This window comes from Salmo salar, chromosome 01 (assembly GCF_965601325.2).
Source record: "Salmo salar chromosome 01, fSalSal1, whole genome shotgun sequence".
NCBI lineage: Eukaryota > Metazoa > Chordata > Actinopteri > Salmoniformes > Salmonidae > Salmo > Salmo salar.
In genome coordinates this window covers 44095734-44120204 of record NC_138291.1, presented here as the reverse complement: position 1 = coordinate 44120204, position 24471 = coordinate 44095734, and the positions used below count along the sequence as shown (strand labels likewise).

General features: G+C 43.5%; 1 protein-coding gene across 3 annotated transcripts in view; it reads right to left on the bottom strand.

Annotated features, from left to right (window-relative positions):
* slc25a21 (solute carrier family 25 member 21) overlaps window positions 1-24471 on the bottom strand; it is a 209440-nt gene that overhangs the window by 7144 nt on the left and 177825 nt on the right. For all 3 annotated transcript variants that reach the window (XM_045717979.2, XM_014197922.3, XM_045717980.2), the window contains exons 5-8: window positions 21920-21986; window positions 15896-15955; window positions 7523-7630; window positions 6995-7159 (exon numbers count right to left, since the gene is read on the bottom strand). In XM_045717979.2, the coding sequence (XP_045573935.1) occupies window positions 6995-7159; window positions 7523-7630; window positions 15896-15955; window positions 21920-21986 (400 nt within the window). The remainder of the gene's footprint in view (window positions 1-6994; window positions 7160-7522; window positions 7631-15895; window positions 15956-21919; window positions 21987-24471) is intronic.

The window sequence follows — 24471 nt, the reverse complement described above, 5'->3', positions numbered from 1 at the left end:
TTCCAGAAAATTATGTCATGGCTTTAGAAGCTTCTGATAGGATAATTGACATAATTTGAGTCAATTGGAGGTGTATCTGTGGATGTATTTCAAGGCCTACCTTCAAACTCACTGCCTCTTTGCTTGACATCATGGGAAAATCTAAAAAAAATCAGCCAAGACCTCGGAAAAACAATTGTAGACCTCCACAAGTCTGGTTCATCCTTGGGAGCAATTTCCAAACGCCTGAAGGTACCACGTTCATCTGTACAAACAATAGTATGCAAGTATAAACACCATGGGACCACACAGCCATCATACCGCTCAGGAAGGAGACGCGTTCTGTCTCCTAGAGATGAACGTACTTTGGTGCGAAAAGTGCAAATCAATCCCAGAACAACAGCAAAGGACCTTGTGAAGATGCTGGAGGAAACATATACAAAAGTATCTATATCCACAGTAAAACGAGTCCTATATCGACATAACCTGAAAGGCCGCTCAGCAAGGAAGAAGCAACTGCTCTGAAACCGCCATAAAAAATCCAGACTACGGTTTGCAACTGCACATGGGGACAAAGATCATACTTTTTGGAGAATTGTCCTCTGGTCTGATGAAACAAAAATAGAACTGTTTGGCCATCGTTATGTTTGGAGGAAAAAGGGGGAGGCTTGCAAGCTGAAGAACACCATCCCAACCGTGAAGCACGGGGGTGGCAGCATCATGTTGTTGGGGAGCTTTGCTGCTGGAGGGACTGGTGCACTTGACAAAATAGATGGCATCATGAGGAAAGAAAATTATATGGATATATTGAAGCAACATCTCAAGACATCAGTCAGGAAGTTAAAGCTTAGTCGCAAATGGGTCTTCCAAATGGACATTGACCACAGACATACTTCCAAAGTTGTGGCAAAATGGCTTAAGGACAACAAAGTCAAGGTATTGGAGTGGCCATCACAAAGCCCTGACCTCAATCCTGTAGAAAATTTGTGGGCAGAATTGAAAAAGCGTGTGCGAGCAAGGAGGCCTACAAACCTGACTCAGTTACACCAGCTCTGTCAGGAGGAATGGGCAAAATTCACCCAACTTATTGTGGGAAGCTTGTGTTAGGCTACCTGAAATGTTTGACCCGAGTTAAACAATTTAAAGGCAATTCTACCAAATACTAATTGAGTGTATGTAAACTTCTATGTTGAAGTAAATAAAAGCTGAAATAAATCATTCTCTCTACTATTATTCTGACATGTCACATTCTTAAAATAAAGTGGTGATCCTAACTAACCTAAGACAGGGAATTTTTACTAGGATTAACCTGTTAGGGCTAGGGGGCAGTATTGACACGGCCGGATAAAAAACGTACCCGATTTAATCTGGTTACTACTCCTGCCCAGTAACTAGAATATGCATATAATTATTGGCTTTGGATAGAAAACACCCTAAAGTTTCTAAAACTGTTTGAATGGTGTCTGTGAGTATAACACAACTCAAATGGCATGCCAAAACCTGAGAAGATTCCATGCAGGAAGTGGCCTGTCTGAGAAGTTGTGTTTCATCTTGGCTCTTTTTAATGAAGACTGAGGATCTTTGCTCTAACGTGACACTTCCTACGGCTCCCATAGGCTCTCAGAGCCCGGGAAAAAGCTGAACGATATCGAGGCAGCCTCTGGCTGAAACACATTATCGCTTTTGGCAAGTGGCCGATCAGAGTACTATGGGCTTAGGCGCGTGCCCGAGTCGACCGAATGCTTTATTTTCTTTCGTCTGTTCACCTAAACGCAGATTCCCGGTCGGAATATTATCGCTTTTTTTATGAGAAAAATGGCATAAAAATTGATTTTAAACAGCGGTTGACATGCTTCGAAGTACGGTAATGGAATATTGAGAATTTTTTTGTCACGAATTGCGCCATGCTCGTCACCCTTATTGGATATAACTATGGATTATTTTGAACCAAACCAACATTTGTTATTGAAGTATAAGTCCTGGGAGTGCATTCTGACGAAGACAGCAAAGGTAATAACATTTTTCTTATAGTAAATCTGACTTTGGTGAGTGCTACATTTGCTGGGTGTCTAAATAGCTAGCCCTGTGATGCCGGGCTATCTACTGAGAATATTGCAAAATGTGCTTTCACCGAAAAGCTATTTTAAAATCGGACATATCGAGTGCATAGAGGAGTTCTGTATCTATAATTCTTAAAATAATTGTTATGCTTTTTGTGAACGTTTATCGTGAGTAATTTAGTCAATTCAGTGTTCGGTGGGAATGCTAGTCACATGCTAGTCACATGCTAATGTAAAAAGCTGGTTTTTGATATAAATATGAACTTGATTGAACAAAACATGCATGTATTGTATAACATAATGTCCTAGGGTTGTCATCTGATGGAGATCATCAAAGGTTAGTGCTGCATTTAGCTGTGGTTTGGGTTTATGTGACATTATATGCTAGCTTGAAAAATGGGTGTCTGATTATTTCTGGCTGGGTACTCTGCTGACATAATCTAATGTTTTGCTTTCGTTGTAAAGCCTTTTTGAAATCGGACAGTGTGGTTAGATTAATGAGAGTCTTGTCTTTAAAATGGTGTAAAATAGTCATATGTTTGAAAAATTGAAGTTTTTGCATTTTTGAGGTTTTTGAATAACGCGCCACGGGATTACACTGGCTGTTACGTAGGTGGGACGATTTGGTGCCACCTACCCTAGAGAGGCTAAATGTCAGGAATTGTGAAAAACTGAGTTTAAATGCATTTTGCGAAGTTGTATGTAAACTTCTTACTTCAACTATATATATATCTCGATGGTGTCGTGATTAAATCCAACCGAACAGGATAAATGTAAGGACAATGGAATTGTGAAAAACTGAGTTTAAATGTATTTTGCGAAGTTGTATGTAAACTTCTTACTTCAACTGTATATCTCTCGATGGTGTAGTGATTAAATCCAACCCAACCCAACCCAACAGGATAGATGTAAGGACAATGTGTGTGTGTGTGGGGGGGGGGGGGGGGGGGGGGGGAGTTGGAGAGAGAGAGCTATGACTCTGACTCATGAATATGAAAAGCTGGCATGAAAACCTTGATCATTTTATGTTAGCAGGGGGCAAATTAGTGCTTCCTGACTGCAGTTTCCACCTCTCTGATTGGCTGAAGCACATGTCTGTTTGTGCGCTTGCTAGAGAGAGAGAGGATTTATAAACAGGGTTCATGCAGGCAGACTGGCGGAGGCATATGGGGACAATTTAGTCTAATTGGGTATTACTGTGTGTGTGTGTGTGTGTGTGTGTGTGTGTGTGTGTGTGTGTGTGTGTGTGTGTGTGTGTGGTGTGTGTGGTGTGTGTGTGTGTGTGTGTGTGTGTGTGTGTGTGTGTTACTGTACCAGAGAGAGAGAGAAGTCCTGGTCGGCCCAGGGAACTCTGAAGGTTAATTGGTCAGGATATATATTTTTTTACAAATGACAGAAGCCTATAGAAACGCAGGCCCTGGACAAGCCTGTATCTTGTCAAAGATCTGGACACTGAGTGCTGCTGAGTTAAATAACAGATCATCTTAGAGTTGTTTTTTTAAAAGTAGAATGTGGAGTACGGAACTGCTTGAAGTGGAATAAAAATTTCCGGTACTCGTTTTAGTTTTACAGTACCGGTACTCATAAAAGAGTTGGGGTACTCAAGCAGGAGGTTACGTTTTAGTTACTGAGGAGGTTACATTTTAGTCTGGCCTCTGTACACCAACATGTACCTACAATAAGCACCAACTCACACATTCACTTCTGATAGCATTGTGTTAGGAACAGCCCATTCAAATGCACATGAACGTGGCACAGTGAATTTGACTGCCGACACGACTGAGTTGCGATGCTCATTGCTCACCCTGCTAACAAAAGCCTTTGAAGTGGTTCAATAATCAGCCCAGCCTGTCTCTGCTGGAGTAGGTTATATCTTTCCTGTCCTGTAACTACACAATGGTCTGAGCTTCACCTAATACAGCCTCAACTCCAGCCAAGCCTGCAGGTAGGTATAATGCATTATGATGCAGTTATAATGCATAGTTAGACTTATATGACCCCCTTTTTCCATCTCATAATGATTCCGTCTAATTACCAGCCATTCTGAGTCAGTAGAAAAATTCCTACATGGAGAGATATGACTGGTTTTCCCCAAAGGATCACTCTCAGAAGCTAAGATAACCAAGACTAAGAAGTGGTCATTTTCCCTCTATGACCACTTTAATACAGTTCACGCATGATAATAACTATCCATAAATGCCAGAATCATGCAGACCAGGGGTGAATTCACCCAATAAAAGAAAGCTTCAGTTATACGGCTTCCACATCTACCCCACTGTAGAACTAACTTCCTCCTGAAATAATAATACACTGTCTGCTTTCAATTAGTCCATGGAAGTTAATCTAGGCTGCATCCCAAATGGCATCCTATTCCAGATGTAGTGCACTACTTTTGACAAGAGCCCTATGGGCCCTGGTCAAAAGTAGTGCACAATATCTGAGGTAGGGTGCCATTTGGGACACAGCCCTAATGCTGTCTCCAGTTTATACACGGTGAACAGGCTGGCGTATGGTAACGTTTCCATTCAACAAAATGTACTTTTGTTTGGGAATCAGGCCCTCTACGCCGGATGTGTAACGTGAACCTCTGAGGATGTTGTAGAGAGCAAACAGACGAGGTATTAGCGGCACTCTACCCAACTCCTCTCTAATTTTCCTTCCTCTCAGTTGCCTCACTGACTGCAGTACTTAGGCTAATCAATCCAACTGTAGTACTTAGAGCATGGCTAACCAATCCAACTGTAGTACTTAGAGCATGGCTAACCAATCCAACTGTAGTACTTAGAGCATGGCTAACCAATCCAACTGTAGTACTTAGAGCATGGCTATCCAATCCAACTGTAGTACTTACAGCATGGCTAACCAATCCAACTGTAGTACTTACAGCATGGATAACCAATCCAACTGTAGTACTTACAGCATGGCTAACCAATCCAACTGTAGTACTTAGAGCATGGCTAACCAATCCAACTGTAGTACTTAGAGCATGGATAACCAATCCAACTGTAGTACTTACAGCATGGCTAACCAATCCAACTGTAGTACTTAGAGCATGGCTAACCAATCCAACTGTAGTACCTAGAGCATGGCTAACCAATCCAACTGTTGTAATTTGAGCATGGCTAACCAATCCAACTGTAGTACTTAGAGCATGGCTAACCAATCCAACTGTAGTACTTAGAGCATGGATAACCAATCCAACTGTAGTACTTAGAGCATGGCTAACCAATCCAACTGTAGTACTTACAGCATGGCTAACCAATCCAACTGTAGTACCTAGAGCATGGCTAATCAATCCAACTGTAGTACTTACAGCATGGCTAACCAATCCAACTGTAGTACTTAGAGCATGGCTAACCAATCCAACTGTAGTACCTAGAGCATGGCTAACCAATCCAACTGTTGTAATTTGAGCATGGCTAACCAATCCAACTGTAGTACTTTGAGCATGGCTAACCAATCCAACTGTAGTACTTAGAGCATGGCTATCCAATCCAACTGTCGTACTTACAGCATGGCTAACCAATCCAACTGTAGTACTTAGAGCATGGCTAACCAATCCAACTGTAGTACTTAGAGCATGGCTAACCAATCCAACTGTAGTACCTAGAGCATGGCTAACCAATCCAACTGTAGTACTTACAGCATGGATAACCAATCCAACTGTAGTACCTAGAGCATAGCTATCCAATCCAACTGTAGTACTTAGAGCATGGCTAACCAATCCAACTGTAGTACTTACAGCATGGCTAATCAATCCAACTGTAGTACTTACAGCATGGCTAACCAATCCAACTGTTGTAATTTGAGCATGGCTAACCAATCCAACTGTAGTACTTAGAGCATGGCTAACCAATCCAACTGTAGTACCTAGAGCATGGCTAACCAATCCAACTGTAGTACTTACAGCATGGATAACCAATCCAACTGTAGTACCTAGAGCATAGCTATCCAATCCAACTGTAGTACTTAGAGCATGGCTAACCAATCCAACTGTAGTACTTACAGCATGGCTAATCAATCCAACTGTAGTACTTACAGCATGGCTAACCAATCCAACTGTTGTAATTTGAGCATGGCTAACCAATCCAACTGTAGTACTTACAGCATGGATAACCAATCCAACTGTTGTAATTTGAGCATGGCTAACCAATCCAACTGTAGTACTTAGAGCATGGCTAACCAATCCAACTGTTGTAATTTGAGCATGGCTAACCAATCCAACTGTTGTAATTTGAGCATGGCCAACCAATCCAACTGTTGTAATTTGAGCATGGCCAACCAATCCAACTGTTGTAATTTGAGCATGGCTAACCAATCCAACTGTAGTACTTAGAGCATGGCTAACCAATCCAACTGTAGTACTTAGAGCATGGCTAACCAATCCAACTGTTGTAATTTGAGCATGGCTAACCAATCCAACTGTAGTACTTAGAGCATGGCTAACCAATCCAACTGTAGTACTTAGAGCATGGCTAACCAATCCAACTGTAGTACTTAGAGCATGGCTAACCAATCCAACTGTTGTAATTTGAGCATGGCTAACCAATCCAACTGCCATAAAATTGGTATTTTCACAGGCCTGTTGCTAAGTGGCTGAGAGCCACTTATCCAGTATATTAGACTGAGAGGCTGTTTGAAAGGCTCTCAAAGTGATTAATAGGCCTGGCTTTGTCTATGGACAGGACATAACAATTAGATCTACTGTAAGGGAAAGTCACTTGGTGGCTGGTCAGTTTGGTTTAGGAATATATAGTCTATGACCTACAATACAACTTAACACACAAAAAAAACTGTACACATACAGTTACATTCAACTGATCTAATGTAAAGGAAAGTCAAAAGTCCTTGGTCTGTTTGGTGTAAAAACAGAAAGTCTATGGAAAAAACCAACAGAGCTACAGGCCAGGACAGCAACAACACAGACAGGCACATTCAATCTAATCTCCTGATACCTGGCTGGCAGGAATGGCGTCCTTGACGTTGAAGTAGAATCCAAAGTAGATCATGTTAAAGACGCCGTGGCGCCCCAGGGTTGACGTTAAACCTTTATTCAGCCCTCGCAGGCCAAAGCCGTCTGCGTTGATGATGTTCCGTGCTTGGGCAAACGTGGAGGGCTGCTGTATAGGGGCAAGGTCAGGAAGAGAAGAAAAGAGCACAATGTCAATGACAGAGAATAGAATAGTTCCACTTTATGAGAGTAAAATAAACAGTTAAGAAAACGACCTCAAGGACACATGGAAGGCTGCATGCCGTATGGGCGCACGCGTCAATGACTGAGAATAGCAAAGATCCACTATAAGGGCGGAATCCTTAACTCGACTATCGCAAAACCATGCAATGGTTACTGTCAAGATAAACATCAACGGTAAAGGGCAAGTTAAGCATGCAGATCTCAAGTTAGGATTCGGGCCATCGTAAGTGACAACAGTGAGATATTGCAGTGTATTAAGTTCCTATTAAACAGTGCTTTTGAATCTCACCACTTGGAAAGAATCTCTGTTGGCCTGCAGGCCGACTTTGACCACTTCAAATGGGTTGACCACCAATGCCTCGGTCAGACCTGACCCTAGACCTGCTACTGACAGAGCCTGGGGAGAGAGAAAGGGAGGGGGAAAGCAGGAGAGAAAGAGGGAGATGGTTAAAGAGGGAGACGTACGGTAGTGAAATACAAGATTCAAGTTCCACATCAACAGGGAGGGAAAAGGACAGAGGGAAGAGAGAAATAGAGAAGGGCAGGTAGCCACAGGGAAATGTACAGGGCATATTTGTTTATAAGATATATAGTATAAAATGGATTATATGGGTTTACATTGTGAGCATAGTAGTGTGTTTATGACAACAGTACAACTGAAAGCTTCATGGCATACAGGGCATACGGCTTTGACAGAAACCAGTCTCTCTCACACACGGACATAGGACATCAGTCTCAGTCATGCTGTGACAGCCATTGTTCCATGTCTACAAATGTAAAGAGCCAACAAAGCGGTGGATAGAGGGAGCAGAGGGAGAGAAGGGGCTGAATGAAAGAGCGAGCGAGCGAGAGAAAGGAGAGGCGGATGTCATAGACGTTGAAGACGGATGAGGAGGATGTAAAGGCGGATCTGTTCTTGTAAGAGAACTGTTGGACAGGTGGGAAAAAGGGAAAAAGCCCAAGACGACTGGTGGAAGAGTATAGGGGTGAAGCGACTGATTCTCCAGAAAAGTAAAACAGTCCAATCGAATGGACATTTAGCATGAAGTACTTAAGTGTGTGCTTGACGTACAGCGAAGGGTGGTCAATGTGTGTCGAGCCTGTGTGAGGGGAAAAGACCAGCGCATGATGTGTGTGTGTGTGTGTGTGTGTGTGTGTGCATGCATCATATCAACGTTTCTTGGTCACGTACACATATTTGCAGGTGTTATGGCAGGTGCAGAGAAGTGCTTATGTTACCAACAGTGCAGTAGAATGTCTCGCAAATACAATACCAATAATCTAAAAAATCAAAATAAGAATCAAGAAATAACAATACAAGTAGATATACAGTGTCTTCAGAAAGTATTGACACCCTTGACTTATTCCACAATTTGTTGTGTTACAGCCTGAATTTCAAATGGATTACATTTTGATTTTTGGTGACTGGCACACACACAATACCCAATAACGTTAAAGTGACATTTTTTATTTTTTTATTTTGTACAAATGAATAAAAAATGAAAAGATGAAATGTCTTGAGTCAATAAGTATTTAACCCCTTTGTTATGGCAACCCTAAATAAGTTCAGGAGTAAAGATTTGCTTAACAAGTCACATAATAAGCTGCATGGACTCTGTGTGTAATATTCATTACAAAATCATGTTAAACACTATCTCATCTCTGTACCCAGTGGCGGATTTAGGTATAGGTGACATGGGCAGCCGCCCAGGGCGGCATGGAGCACCCGCACCAAAAATGTTGGAATGGTGACATTTGCATGATCGGTTTTCTATCGCTCATTTGAACGTCACACCAATGATATGATGTCACCGTGTGGGACTGTTGGTCAATTAACCTTGTCGGAGTGGGCACCCTGATTCTAGTTTGTGAGCTAGGCAGGCTACTGCCTGGGAAGGTCTCCCACTCAGAAGTACGAGATGGGGAGGGGGGCAGGGGTAGGTTAACCTCAGGTCTCCCCATTGGAAGCCCGAGGTAGGGGGGGCGGGGGAATCTATCAAATAGCACACCTCTAACTTTGTACAGTACTAATGCAATTAGTAAAATCAGTCACACTACGAAATGCTACCAAATAAACCACAATTCATTCATAATACTGTGCATATATAGTTTCACAGACATGTTGTTGCATTTTTTCTGGTTTGTGTGAAATCGTTAAGAATAATATAAAACCTGTTTGCACACCACCAAGGTGAGCTGGTTTAGTCTTGACTCTTGGTTGACAGTGTTGGGTGATGGGTAATGAATTGACGCGAGTGCCAAATCAACACACATTTGTTTCTATTTGTCTTTGTTACTTCTTTTTGATGTTTCTGAGTCTTATTTTTGTATCTATTTTTATATTTATATAGTTTTAGCTAGAACCGCCACACATACAGGTAATTGTAAGGTCCCTCAGTCAAGCAGTGAATTTCAAACAGATTCAATCACAAAGACCAGGGAGATTTCCAATGCCTCACAACGAAGGGCACCTATTGGTAGATGGGTAAAAAAAAGACATTGAATATTCCTTTGAGCATGGTCAAGTTCTTTAATTACACTTTGGATAGTGTATCAATACACCCAGTCACTACAAAGATACGGGCGTCTTTTCTAACTCAGTTGCCGGAGAGGAAGGAAACCGCTCAGGGATTTCATCATGAGGCCAATGGTGACTTTATAACAGTTACAGAGTTTAATGGCTGTGATAGGAGAAAACTGAGGATAGATCAACAACATTATAGTTACTCCACAATACTAACCTAATCGACAGAGTGAAAAGAAGGAAGCCTGTACAGAATACAAATATTCCAAAACATGCATCTTGTTTGCAACAAGGCACTGAAGTAATATTGCAAAAAATGTTGCAAGCAATTAACTTTTTGTCTTGAAGACAAAGTGTTATTTTTGGGGCAAATCTAATACAAACACTACAGAGTAACACTCTCCATATTTTCAAGCATAGTGGTGGCTGCATCATGTTGTGGGTATGCTTGTAATCGTTAAAGACCGGGGAGTTTTTCAGGATAACAAAATACATGGAATGGAGCTAAGCACAGGAACAATCCTAGAGGAAAACCTGTTTCAGTCTGCTTTCTACCAGACACTGGGAGATGAATTCACCTTCCAGCAGGATAATAACCTAAAACACAAGGCCAAATCTACATTGGAGTTGCGTACCAAGAAGACGGTGAATGTGGCCGAGTTATAGTTTAGACTTAAATCTACTTGAAAATGTATGGCAAGACCTGAAAATGGTTACCTAAGCAATAGTCAACAACCAATTTGACAGAGCTTGACATTTAAAACAATTATAATAATTAGGCAAATGTTGCACAATCCAGGTGTGGAAAGCTCTTAGAGACTTACCAAGAAAGAGTCACAGCTGAAATCTTTGCCAAAGGTGTTTCTTCAAATTATTGACTCAGGGGTGTGAATACTTATGTAAATGAGATATTTCTGTATTTCATTTTCAATCAATTTGCTCAAATGTCTAAAACCATGTTTTCCCTTCATCATTATGGGGTATTGTGTGTAGATGGGTAAAAAAATACAATATTTAATACATTTTGAATTCAGGCTGTAACAACAAAACGTGGAATAAGTCAAGGGGTATGAATACTTTCTGAAGGCACTGTATTAGAGTGAGCATGTGTGAGAATCAAGAATATAAATACATGGTGTGTGTATAGACAGTATATCATTTGGAAAGAAAATTGTAAAAAAGTATGTGGACACCTGCTCGTCGAACATCTCATTCTAAAATCATGGGCATTAATATGGAGGTGGTGCCCCCTTTGCTACTATAACAGCCTCCACTCTTCTGGGAAGATGTTGGAACATTACTGCAGGGACTTTCTTCTGTTCAGCCACAAGAGGATTAGTGAGGTCGGGCACTGATGTTGGGCGATTAGGCCTGGCTCACAGTCGGCATTCCAATTCATCCCAAAGGAGTTTAACGGGGTTGAGGTCAGGGCTTTCTGCAAGCCAGTCAAGTTCTTCCACACATTTCAATGTCATGCTGAAACAGGAAAGGGCCTTCTCCAAACGGTTGCCACAATGTTGGAAGCACAGAATCGTCCAGAATGTCATTGTATGCTGTAGCGTTAAGATTTCCCTTCACTGGAACTAAGGGGCCTAGCCCGAACCATGAAAACCAGCCCCGGACCATTATTCCTCCACCAAAGTTTACAGTTGGGACTATGCATTGGGGCAGGTAGCGTTCTCCTGGCATCCGCCTAACCCAGATTTCTCTGTCGGACTGCCAGATGGTGAAGCATGATTCATCACTCCAGAGAACGCGTTTCCACTGCTCCAGAGTCCAATGGCGGCAAGCTTTACACCACTTCAGCCAACGCTTGTCATTGCGCATGGTGATATTAGGCTTGTGTTAGGCGGCTGCTCGGCCATGGAAACCCATTTCATGAAGCTCCCGACAAACAGTTCTTGTGCCGACGTTGCTTCCAGAGGCAGTTTGGAACTCGGTAGTGAGTGTTGCAACCGAGGACAGACGATCTTTACGCGATACATACTTCAGCCCTCGGCGGTCCCATTCTGTGAGCTTGTGTGGCCTACCACTTCACGGCTGAGTAGTTATTCCTCCTAGACATTTACATATCACAATAACAACACTTACAGTTGATTGGTACAGCTCTAGCAGGGAAAACATTTGTAGAACTGACTTGTTGTTAAGGTGGCATCCTATGACGGTGCCACATTGAAAGTCACTGAGCTCTTCAGTACAGGCCATTCTACTGCCAATGTTTGTCTATGGAGATTGCATGGCCGTGTGCTCGATTTTATACACCTGTCAGCAACGGGTGTGGTTGAAATTGCCGAATCCACTAATTTGAAGGGGTGTCCACATACTTGGTCATGTAGTGCATGTACAGTATTAGTTATATTAGGATGAGCTCTGTTGCGAATACAGTATATACAGTTGAAGTCTGAAGTTTGCATACACCTTAGCCAAATACATTTAAAAACTCAGTTTTTCCCAATTCCTGACATTTAATCCTTGTAAAAATTCCCTGTCTTAGGTCAGTTAGGATCACCACTTTATTTTAAGAATGGGAAATGTCAGAACAATAGTAGAGAGAATGTTTTATTTCAGCTTTTCTTTCTTTCATCACATTCCCAGTGGGTCAGAAGTTTACATAAACTCAATTAGTATGGTAGCATTGCCTTTAAATTGTTTAACTTGGGTCAAACGTTTCAGGTAGCCTTCCACAAGCTTCCCACAATATGTTGGATGAATTTTGGCCCATTGCCCCTGACAGAGCTGGTGTAACTGAGTCAGGTTTGTAGGCCTCCTTGCTCGCACACGCTTTTTCAGTTCTGCCCGCAAATTTTCTATAGGGTTGAGGTCAGGGCTTTGTGATGGCCACTCCAATACCTTGACTTTGTTGTCCTTAAGCCATTTTGCCACAACTTTGGAAGAATGCTTGGGGTCATTGTCCATTTGGAAGACGCATTTGCGACCAAGCTTTAACTTCCTGACTGATGTCTTGAGACGTTGCTTCAATATATCCACATAATTTTCTTTCCTCATGATGCCATCTATTTTGTGAAGTGCACCAGTCCCTCCAGCAGCAAAGCACCCCCACAACATGATGCTGCCAACCCTGTGCTCCACGGTTGGGATGGTGTTCTTCGGCTTGCAAGCATCCCCCTTTTTCCTCCAAACATAACGATGGTCATTATGGCCAAACAGTTCTATTTTTGTTTCATCAGACCAGAGGACATTTCTCCCAAAAGTACAATCTTGATCCCCATGTGCAGTTGCAAACCGTGGTCTGGATTTTTTATGGCGGTTTTGGAGCACTGGCTTCTTCCTTGTTGAGAGGCCTTTCAGGTTATGTCGATATAGGACTCGCTTTACTGTGGATATAGATACTTTTGTACATGTTTCCTCCAGCATCTTCACAAGGTCCTTTGCCGTTGTTCTGGGATTGATTTGCACTTTTCGCACCAAAGTACGTTCATCTCTAGGAGACAGAACGCGTCTCCTTCCTGAGCGGTATGACAGTTGCGTGGTCCCATGGTGTTTATGCTTGTGTACTATTGTTTGTACAGATGAACGTGGTACCTTCAGGCGTTTGGAAATTGCTCCCAAGGATGAACCAGACTTGTGGAGGTCTACAATTTTTTTGGAGGTCTTGGCTGATTTCTTTTGATATTCCCATGATGTCAAGCAAAAAGGCATTGCGTTTGAAGGTAGGCCTTGAAAGACATCCACAGGTACACCTCCAATTCACTCAAATTATGTCAATTAGCCTATCAGAAGCTTCTAAAGCCATGACATAATTTTCTGGAATTTTCCAAGCTGTTTAAAGGTACAGTCAACTTAGTGTATGTAAACTTCTGACCCACTGGAATTATGATACAGTGAATTATAAGTGAAATAATCTGTCTGTAAACAATTGTTAGAAAAATGACTTGTGTCATGCACAAAGTAGATGTCCTAACCGACTTTGTTAACAATACATTTGGGAAGTGGTTGAAAAATGAGTTTTAATGACTGCAACCTAAGTGTATGTAAACTTCCGACTTCAACTGTACGTACACAGTGAGTAAACAACAGTACATAAACAGAATATGAGGTGACCAGTATTCAACGACTTTATATAGATGGGGCATTAGTCTCAAGGTGCAGAGCTGAGTACCAGGCAGGTAGCAGGCTAGTGACAGCTGTTTAACAGTTTGATGGCCTGGTGATATTAGCTGTTTCTCAGTCTCTCGGTCCTGTACTGTCTCGGTCTACTAGATGGTAGTAGAGTGAACTGTGGCTCGGAGAGCCTTGCGGTTGAACGAGGTGCAGTCGCCATTCCAGGCGGGGATGCAGCCCGACAGAATGCTCTCAATGGTGCATCTGTTGGAGTTTAAGGTCTTTTGAAATGTCTATTTTTTTTACCTTAATTTAACTAGGTGAGTCTGTTAAGAACAAATGATTATTTACAATGACGACGCTGGGCCAATTGTGCGCCGCCCTATGGGACTCCCAATCATGGCAGGTTGTGATACAGCCTGGACTTACGGACCATGCAGAATTTCTTCAGCCGCCTGAGGTTGATGAGGCACTGTTGTGCATTCTTCACCACGGTCTCAGTATGATGGGACTATTTCAGGTCCTCAGTGATGTGCACGGCAAGGAACATGAAGTTTTTGACACTCTCCACTGCAGACATGTCTATGTGGATGGGGGCATGCTCCCTCTTCCGTCTCCTGTAGTGAACGGTCAGCTCCTTTGTTTTGACGTTAGAGGGAGAGGCTATTTTCCACCAGAGATCTAACCTCCTCCCTGTAGGCTGTCTCGTCGTTGTTCATAATCAGGCCTACCACTATCATGTCGTCAGATGATTGAGTTTGTGCGTAGCCACGTAGTCGTGGGGGAACAGGGAGTACAGGAGGGGGAAGAGCACACAACCCTGTGGGACCCCCGTGTTGCGGATCAGTGTGGCGGAGATGTTGCCAATCCTCACCACCTGGCCTCAGTCCATCAGGAAGTCTCGGACCCAGTTGCACAGAGAGGGGTTCAGACCCAGGGCCCTGAGCTCAGTGACGAGCTTGGAGGGCACTATAGTATTGAAAGCAGAACTGTACTCGTTGAACACCATTCTGACACAGGTATTCCTCTTGTCCAGGTGCAGGTCCAGGTGTGTGTATGCATGTGCGTGTGTGCGCGGTGTGTGTGAGGCTTGTACTGCATGCGTGTGCGTGCTCTGGGACAGGCGTAACGGGAAAACGTCAGGAACAAGTCTGCAGGTCATTACTCTCCCTCTTGCTTTGTCCTCTTGTCTGCCTGTCTGTCAAGTGCCCCTGGACCTGTGTGTGTGTGTTTTGTACTGTACGTGTGTGTGAGCATGTGTGTGTGTATGTGTGTCATCCTGTTCAGGGTATGCAGCTGAACAGCCTCAGTGTGATTGATGATGAAGGAGGGAGGAATAGCAGCAATAAGAAGGTAGTGAGGAAGAAGTGGCTGAGTCTGTCCGTCTGTCTGTCTGTGAGGATGGGCCCTGACGTGGGGCGAGCACACAAACAACCCCCCCATCCCACACACACATCCCTCACCCACCCACCCACTCACTACTACTATTCACTATGACGTTACATTACATAACCACACATCGCCCGAGGGGAGGGTGGGGTTGGTTGTGGGAGGCTTAGAGAGGGGAGGAGGTAGGGAGGAGAGGGGGAGGCCGCTGAGAGAGACTGAAGGGGGTGGAGGGGGAGGGGGGTGGAGAGGAGTGATTGATGGGACAGATAAACATTTCTCTGTGGATGGCTATGCAAACACTCTGCGGTAGTTACGCAGTGCCAGATCAGGTATATCTAGGCTAGTCATTGTGAAGTGCATACAGGTACGGGCTAGCACAGGTAGGCCATCCATCACTCAGAAATCCCAGCTGACACACATCTGTCAGCTGAATGGATGCTGGGTGGGGAGGCGAGGTCATTCCTTGTAGAGGTGACTCTGTCTCAGTTACACATCTGACTCACACAGTCAGCCAGAAGAAAATTCTTAGTCAAGGTAAGAATGTTGACAGTCAGTCAGTGGGTACACATCTACCGGGGCTTGAGTGATGGGGTTAGATATACTTGGGTGCTTTTATTTTGTGTGTGGAAAATCTGAAGTGAAAAAGCACGGCCCATAGTTGTCTGAGTGTGTGTTTGTGTAACTTACTAGACCAGCGGACAGACCGGTGAGACTCAGCAGCTTCTTGTACTGTTCGAAGGTGAAGAACTATGGAGAGAAGAGATGAAGAGAAATGAGGTGTCCAAGCCAGGAGGAGGAAGTTTTAGACAGACTCATTACATAAAGACACACACAGTCACACAATGGTGGGAAAACTTGCACTTACATGTACAGCGAGGGAAAAAAGTATTTGATCCCCTGCTGATTTTGTGCGTTTGCCCACTGACAAAGAAATGATCAGTCTATAATTTTAATGGTAGGTTTATTTGAACAGTGAGAGACAGAATAACAACAAAATAATCCAGAAAAACGCATGTCAAAAATGTTATAAATTGATTTGCATTTTAATGAGGGAAATAAGTATTTGACCCCCTCTCAATTAGAAAGATTTCTGGCTCCCAGGTGTCTTTTATACAGGTAACGAGCTGAGATTAGGAGCACACTCTTAAAGGGAGTGCTCCTAATCTCAGCTTGTTACCTGTATAAAAGACACCTGTCCACAGACGCAATCAATCAATCAGATTCCAAACTCTCCACCATGGCCAAGACCAAAGAGCTCTCCAAGGATGTCAGGGACAAGATTGTAGACCTACACAAGGCTGGAATGGGCTACAAGACCATCGCCAAGCAGCTTGGTGAGAAGGTGACAACAGTTGGTGCGAATATTCGCAAATGGAAGAAACACAAAAGAACTGTCAATCTCCCTCGGCCTGGGGCTCAATGCAAGATCTCACCTCGTGGAGTTGCAATGATCATGAGAACGGTGAGGAATCAGCCCAGAACTACACGGGAGGATCTTGTCAATGATCTCAAGGCAGCTGGGACCATGGTCACCAAGAAAACAATTGGTAACACACTACGCCGTGAAGGACTGAAATCCTGCAGCGCCCGCAAGGTCCCCCTGCTCAAGAAAGCACATATACATGCCCGTCTGAAGTTTGCCAATGAACATCTGAATGATTCAGAGGACAACTGGGTGAAAGTGTTGTGGTCAGATGAGACCAAATTGGAGCTCTTTGGCATCAACTCAACGTGTTTGGAGGAGGAGGAATGCTGCCTATGACCCCAAGAACACCATCCCCACCGTCAAACATGGAGGTGGAAACATTATGCTTTGGGGGTGTTTTTCTGCTAAGGGGACAGGACAACTTCACCGCATCAAAGGGACGATGGACGGGGCCATGTACCGTCAAATCTTGGGTGAGAACCTCCTTCCCTCAGCCAGGGCATTGAAAAATGGGTCGTGGATGGGTATTCCAGCATGACAATGACCCAAAACACACAGCCAAGGCAACAAAGGAGTGGCTCAAGAAGAAGCACATTAAGGTCCTGGAGTGGCCTAGCCAGTCTCTAGACCTTAACCTGTTTAGGATAGGGGGCAGTATTTTCACGGCCGGATAAAAAACAAACCCGACTTAATCTGGTTATTACTCCTGCCCAGAAACTAGAATATGCATATAATTGTTTGATTTGGATTGAAAACACCCTAAAGTTTCTAAAACTGTTTGAATGGTGTCTGTGAGTATAACAGAACTCATATGGCAGGCCAAAACCTGAGAAGACTCTAAACAGGAAGTGCCCTCTCTGACCATTTCTTGGCCTTCTATAGCCTCTTTATCGAAAACAGAGGATCTCTGCTGTAACGTGACATTTTCTAAGGCTCCCATAGGCTCTCAGAAGGCGCCAGAATGGGGAATGATGACTCTGCAGTCCCTGGCTGAAAAACAGTAGCGCATTTGGATAGCGGTCGATCTGAGGACAATGAAACGGGTGCGCGCGTGCACGTGAAGAGTCCATTTTACATTTTCAGTCTTTGAACGAAAACGACGTCTCCCGGTCGGAATATTATCGCTATTTTACGAGAAAAATCGCATAAAAAATGATTTTAAACAGCGTTTGACATGCTTCGAAGTACGGTAATGGAATATTTTGACATTTTTGTCACGATAGGCGCCGGCGCGTCACCCTTCGGATAGTGTCTTGAACGCAAGAACAAAACGCCGCTATTTGGATATAACTATGGATTATTTGGAACCAAAACAACATTGGGTGTAAAGTACAAGTCCTGGGAGTGCATTCTGACGAAGAACAGCAAAAGTAATTCAATTTTTCTTATAGTAAATCTGAGTTTGGTGAGTGCCAAACTTGGTGGGTGTCAAAATAGCTAGCCATGATGGCCGGGCTATCTACTCAGAATATTGCAAAATGTGCTTTCACCGAAAAGCTATTTTAAAATCGGACATAGCGATTGCATAAAGGAGTTCTGTATCTATAATTCTTAAAATAATTGTTATGTTTTTTGTGAACGTTTATCGTGAGTAATTTAGTAAATTCACCGGAAGTTTCGGTGGGTATGCTAGTTCTGAACGTCACATGCTAATGTAACAAGCTGGTTTTTGATATAAATATGAACTTGATTGAACAAAACATGCATGTATTGTATAACATAATGTCCTAGGAGTGTCATCTGATGAAGATCATCAAAGGTTAGTGCTGCATTTAGCTGTGGTTTTGGTTTTTGTGACATTATATGCTAGCTTGAAAAATGGGTGTGTGATTATTTCTGGCTGGGTACTCTCCTGACATAATCTAATGTTTTGCTTTCGTTGTAAAGCCTTTTTGAAATCGGACAATGTGGTTAGATAAAGGAGAGTCTTGTCTTTAAAATTGAGTAAAATAGTCATATGTTTGAAAAATTGACGTTTTGGGATTTTTGAGGAGTTTGTAATTCGCGCCACGCTCTATCATTGGATATTGGAGCGGTGTTCCGCTAGCGGAACATCTAGATGTAAGAGGTTAATCCCATAGAAAATATGTTGAGGGAGCTGAAGGTTCAAGTTGCCAAACGTCAGCCTCGAAACCTTAATGACTTGGAGAAGATCTGCAAAGAGGAGTGGGACAAAATCCCTCCTGAGATGTGTGCAAACCTGGTGGCCAACTACAAGAAACGTCTGACCTCTGTGATTGCCAACAAGGGTTTTGCCACCAAGTACTAAGTCATGTTTTGCAGAGGGGTCAAATACTTATTTCCCTCATTAAAATGCAAATCAATTTATAACATTTTTGGCATGCGTTTTTCTGGATTTTTTTGTTGTTATTCTGTCTCTCACTGTTCAAATAAACCTACCATTTTAAATTATAGACTGATCATTTCTTTGTCAGTGGGCAAACATACAAAATCAGCAGGGGATCAAATACTTTTTTCCCTCACTGTATGCCCACTATGATGCACACATGCAGTGCCTTCAGAAAGTATTCATACCCCTTGACTTATTCCACATTTTGTTGTGCTACAGTCTGAATTCAAAATGGATTCATTACCACATCCAACCCCATGAGAAAGTGAGAACATCTTTTTTGAAATTTTTGCAAATGTATTGAAAATACACTATCTCTTTTACATAAGTATTCACACCCCTGAGTCAATACTTTGTCGAAGCACCATTGACAGTGATTACAGCTGTGAGTCTTTCTGGGTAAGTCTCTAAGAGCTTTCCACACCTGGGTTGTGCAACATTTACCCATTTATTGTTTACAAAATTATCAACAAATTTGTTGTTGATCACTGCTAGACAACCATTTTCAGCTATTGCCATAGTTTTTAATTAAATCTACTTGAAAATCTAACTCGGCCCCTCAGGACATTCACTGTCTTGTTGCTAAGCAACTCCAGTGTAGATTTGGCCTTGTGTTTTAGGTTATTGTCCTGCTGAAAGGTGAATTAATCTCCCAGTGTCTGGTGGAAAGTAGACTGAACCAGTTTTTCCTCTAGGATTTTGCCTGTTCTTAGCTCTATTCAATTTCTTTTTATAATGAAAAACTCCCCAGACCTTAACGATTACAAGAATACCCATAACATGATGCAACCAGCACTATGCTTGAAGATATGGCGAGTGGTAATGTGTCATATTGGATTTGCCCCAAACATAAAACTTTGTATTCAGGACAAAAAGTGAATTGCTTTGCCACGTTTTATGTATTACTTTAGTGCCTTGTTGCAAACAGGATGCATATTTTGGAATATTTGTATTCTGTACAGGCTTCCTTCTTTTCACTCTGTCAATTAGGTTAGTATTGTAGAGTAACTACAATGTTGTTCATCCATACTCAGTTTTCTATTTCAGCCATTAAAATCTGTAGCTGTTTTAAAGTCACAATTGAGGGGTTTCCTTCCTCTCGGGTAACGGAGTTAAGAAGGACGCCTGTATCTTTGTAGTGACTGGGTGTTTTGATACACCATCCAAAGTGTAATTTATAACTTCACCATGCTCAAAGGGATATTCACTGTCTGCTTATTTTATCTTTACCCATGCCTTCTTTACGAGGCATTGGAAAACCTCCCTGGTCTTTGTGGTTGAATCTGTGTTTGAAATTCACTGCTCGACTGAGGGGCCTTACAGATAATTGTATGTGTGGGGTACAGAGATGAGGTAGTCATTCAAGCATCACGTTAAACACTATTACTGCACACAGAGTCCATGCAAATTGTTATGGGACTTGTTCAGCACATCTTTACTCCTGAACGCCTTTAGGCTTGCCATAGGGTTTGGATACTTATTGACATCAAGACATTTCAGCTTTTCATTTTCTATTAATTTGTAAAACATTTTTTGAAAGACACAATTCCACTTTGACATGGGGTATTGTGTGTAGGCCAGTGACACAAAACAAAAATCTCAATTTAATCCATTTAAAATTCAGGCTATAACACAACAAAATGTGGGAAAAGTCAAGGAGCATGAATAGTTTCTGATGGCACCATATAATTTTGAACAAGATTTGAACCAATAACAGACAGTCCATGCGGTTGCTCTATATTAATACCATCCCTTAGGACAGTGATTTGTGGGGTTGTGATGCTCAAGGACTTAGGCCTCAATTAGAGACACAAAAAGCATAACTTCCTATCTCCTTCCTGTATTTCATGTACAATGAAAGAGGAGCATCAGCCTGGCGACAAATCAGTAGATGTGTTAATCTGAGCTCAGGGCAAAAAGCCCTGCAGAGGCCATTACATCTGCTGTTTAAAGGAACGATTGACCCATGTTGAATGTTATATTGTTTTTGTGCATCTCTGAGTGATGTTCTATCTATTCCCGGGGTCATTTGTTTTTCTTTGATGTGTATCTGAGCTATTCGCTGTTCAAGCAGGCAGATATACAGCCGGTTTGATGAGTTTTGCATCATATGAGATGTACAAAAACAATTTAACATAAAAAAAAAAGGTTGAATTTTTCCTATAATTCACTATAATTTCCCCCTACAATCGTACAGCCAGCTCTAGCTCGGTAAGTGATTTGTCCGTCTCCTCGCTGAGAGTATTTACGCACGCACGCACACACCTCATTACAAGAGGAGGGGGAGGTAGGGCAAATGCTTTGCAACGGAAAACAACCATTTTTATTTCTTATTGGACAAATTCAGGTGTGGTCCCTCCCGGTTTCATCCGTTTTCTTCCATTTGGTGCCTAATGAACACAACCATGGCACATTCTGTACTCTGGCACTGACAGAGAGAGGTGCTGCTACGTGTGTTTTTGAGCATGTGTCTCACCATCACAACACTTTACTATTCCCAGAGGCAAACGCAGCAGCAGATACCAGAACTGGTGACCCAGAGGAGGTTGTGTGTGCTGTGTTCCCTGGATGTCAGCATTAGCGAGCACACTCGGGGAAGATTTTCACACAGTAGAAGTGTTCAGCATGAAATGGAAGAAAACACGCGGAAATGGAGTGAAACGGGGAGGTCCTATTTGAACTTGTCCAATAAGAAGCACTCACTTTGGTGGTCCATTGCAAAACGTTTTGCTATGATGGGCCCTAACGAACACAACCTACTGGGTTGTCACACAGGTGATTCACCCACAGCTCTAGTGGGCATGTGTTGCATTGTCTTACGTCAGATAGCGCTGCGATTCCACCTGCACTGAGGGACGAGTATTGCGTAGGAGTGACGCCACCTGGCGTGTTGACCGTGCATGTGGTGAATAGCGTCGCACTTCCTGTGCCTTACCTTAACTGCTCTCTTTGGGGTCTCAGCCATGATTGGAGGGAGGATCCCCTTATAGAAGCCATATATACTGTTGAGAGAAAAATATACTGAGCATTAGACATAACACAACATGACAACTTTTACTGTCCCCACGGGGAAATTTGCTTGCAGTGTCATGTACACGTTTAAAGTGGCGTTTAAACACAAAACAAATTGACAATACAACTTTCATAACAGTTACATACCAATAAAAAGAGACTAGCCTGCTGGCCTTACTGGGTGGATAGGAACATTAGCCTGCTGGCCTTACTGGGTGGATAGGAACATTAGCCTGCTGGCCTTACTGGGTGGATAGGAACATTTGCCTGCTGGCCTTACTGAGTGGATAGGAACATTAGCCTGCTGGCCTTACTGGGTGGATAGGAACATTAGCCTGCTGGTCTTACTGAGTGGATAGGAACATTAGCCTGCCGGCCTTACTGGGTCGATAGGAACATTAGCCTGCTGGCCTTACTGAGTCGATAGGAACATTAGCCTGCTGGCCTTACTGGGTGGATAGGAACATTAGCCTGCTGGCCTTACTGGGTCGATAGGAACATTAGCCTGCTGGCCTTACTGGGTCGATAGGAACATTAGCCTGCTGGCCTTACTGGGTCGATAGGAACATTAGCCTGCTGGCCTTACTGGGTCGATAGGAACATTAGCCTGCTGGCCTTACTGGGTCTATAGGAACATTAGCCTGCTGGCCTTACTGGGTGGATAGGAACATTAGCCTGCTGGCCTTACTGGGTGGATAGGAACATTAGCCTGCTGGCCTTACTGGGTGGATAGGAACATTAGCCTGCTGGCCTTACTGGGTGGATAGGAACATTAGCCTGCTGGCCTTACTGGGTGGATAGGAACATTAGCCTGCTGATCTTACTGGGTGGATAGGAACATTAGCCTGCTGGCCTTACTGGGTGGATAGGAACATTAGCCTGCTGATCTTACTGGGTGGATAGGAACATTAGCCTGCTGGCCTTACTGAGTCGATAGGAACATTAGCCTGCTGATCTTACTGGGTGGATAGGAACATTAGCCTGCTGGCCTTACTGGGTGGATAGGAACATTAGCCTGCTGGCCTTACTGGGTCTATAGGAACATTAGCCTGCTGATCTTACTGGGTGGATAGGAACATTAGCCTGCTGGCCTTACTGGGTCGATAGGAACATTAGCCTGCTGGCCTTACTGAGTGGATAGGAACATTAGCCTGCTGGCCTTACTGAGTGGATAGGAACATTAGCCTGCTGGCCTTACTGAGTCAATAGGAACATTAGCCTGCTGGCCTTACTGGGTGGATAGGAACATTAGCCTGATGGCCTTACTGGGTCGATAGGAACATTAGCCTGCTGCCTTACTGAGTGGATAGGAACATTAGCCTGCTGGTCTTACTGAGTGGATAGGAACATTAGCCCGCTGGCCTTACTGAGTGGATAGGAACATTAGCCTGCTGGCCTTACTGGGTGGATAGGAACATTAGCCTGCTGGCCTTACTGAGTCGATAGGAACATTAGCCTGCTGGCCTTACTGGGTGGATAGGAACATTAGCCTGCTGGCCTTACTGGGTCGATAGGAACATTAGCCTGCTGGCCTTACTGGGTCGATAGGAACATTAGCCTGCTGGCCTTACTGGGTCGATAGGAACATTAGCCTGCTGGTCTTACTGAGTGGATAGGAACATTAGCCTGCTGGCCTTACTGAGTCGATAGGAACATTAGCCTGCTGGCCTTACTGGGTGGATAGGAACATTAGCCTGCTGGCCTTACTGGGTCGATAGGAACATTAGCCTGCTGGCCTTACTGAGTGGATAGGAACATTAGCCTGCTGGCCTTACTGAGTGGATAGGAACATTAGCCTGCTGGCCTTACTGGGTGGATAGGAACATTAGCCTGCTGACCTTACTGAGTCGATAGGAACATTAGCCTGCTGGCCTTACTGGGTGGATAGGAACATTAGCCTGCTGGCCTTACTGGGTCGATAGGAACATTAGCCTGCTGGCCTTACTGGGTCGATAGGAACATTAGCCTGCTGGTCTTACTGAGTGGATAGGAACATTAGCCTGCTGGCCTTACTGAGTCGATAGGAACATTAGCCTGCTGGCCTTACTGGGTGGATAGGAACATTAGCCTGCTGGCCTTACTGGGTGGATAGGAACATTAGTCTGCTGGCCTTACTGGGTGGATAGGAACATTAGCCTGCTGGCCTTACTGAGTCGATAGGAACATTAGCCTGCTGATCTTACTGGGTGGATAGGAACATTAGCCTGCTGATCTTACTGGGTGGATAGGAACATTAGCCTGCTGGCCTTACTGAGTGGATAGGAACATTAGCCTGCTGGCCTTACTGGGTGGATAGGAACATTAGCCTGCTGGCCTTACTGGGTCTATAGGAACATTAGCCTGCTGGCCTTACTGAGTGGATAGGAACATTAGCCTGCTGGCCTTACTGGGTCGATAGGAACATTAGCCTGCTGGCCTTACTGGGTCGATAGGAACATTAGCCTGCTGGCCTTACTGGGTCTATAGGAACATTAG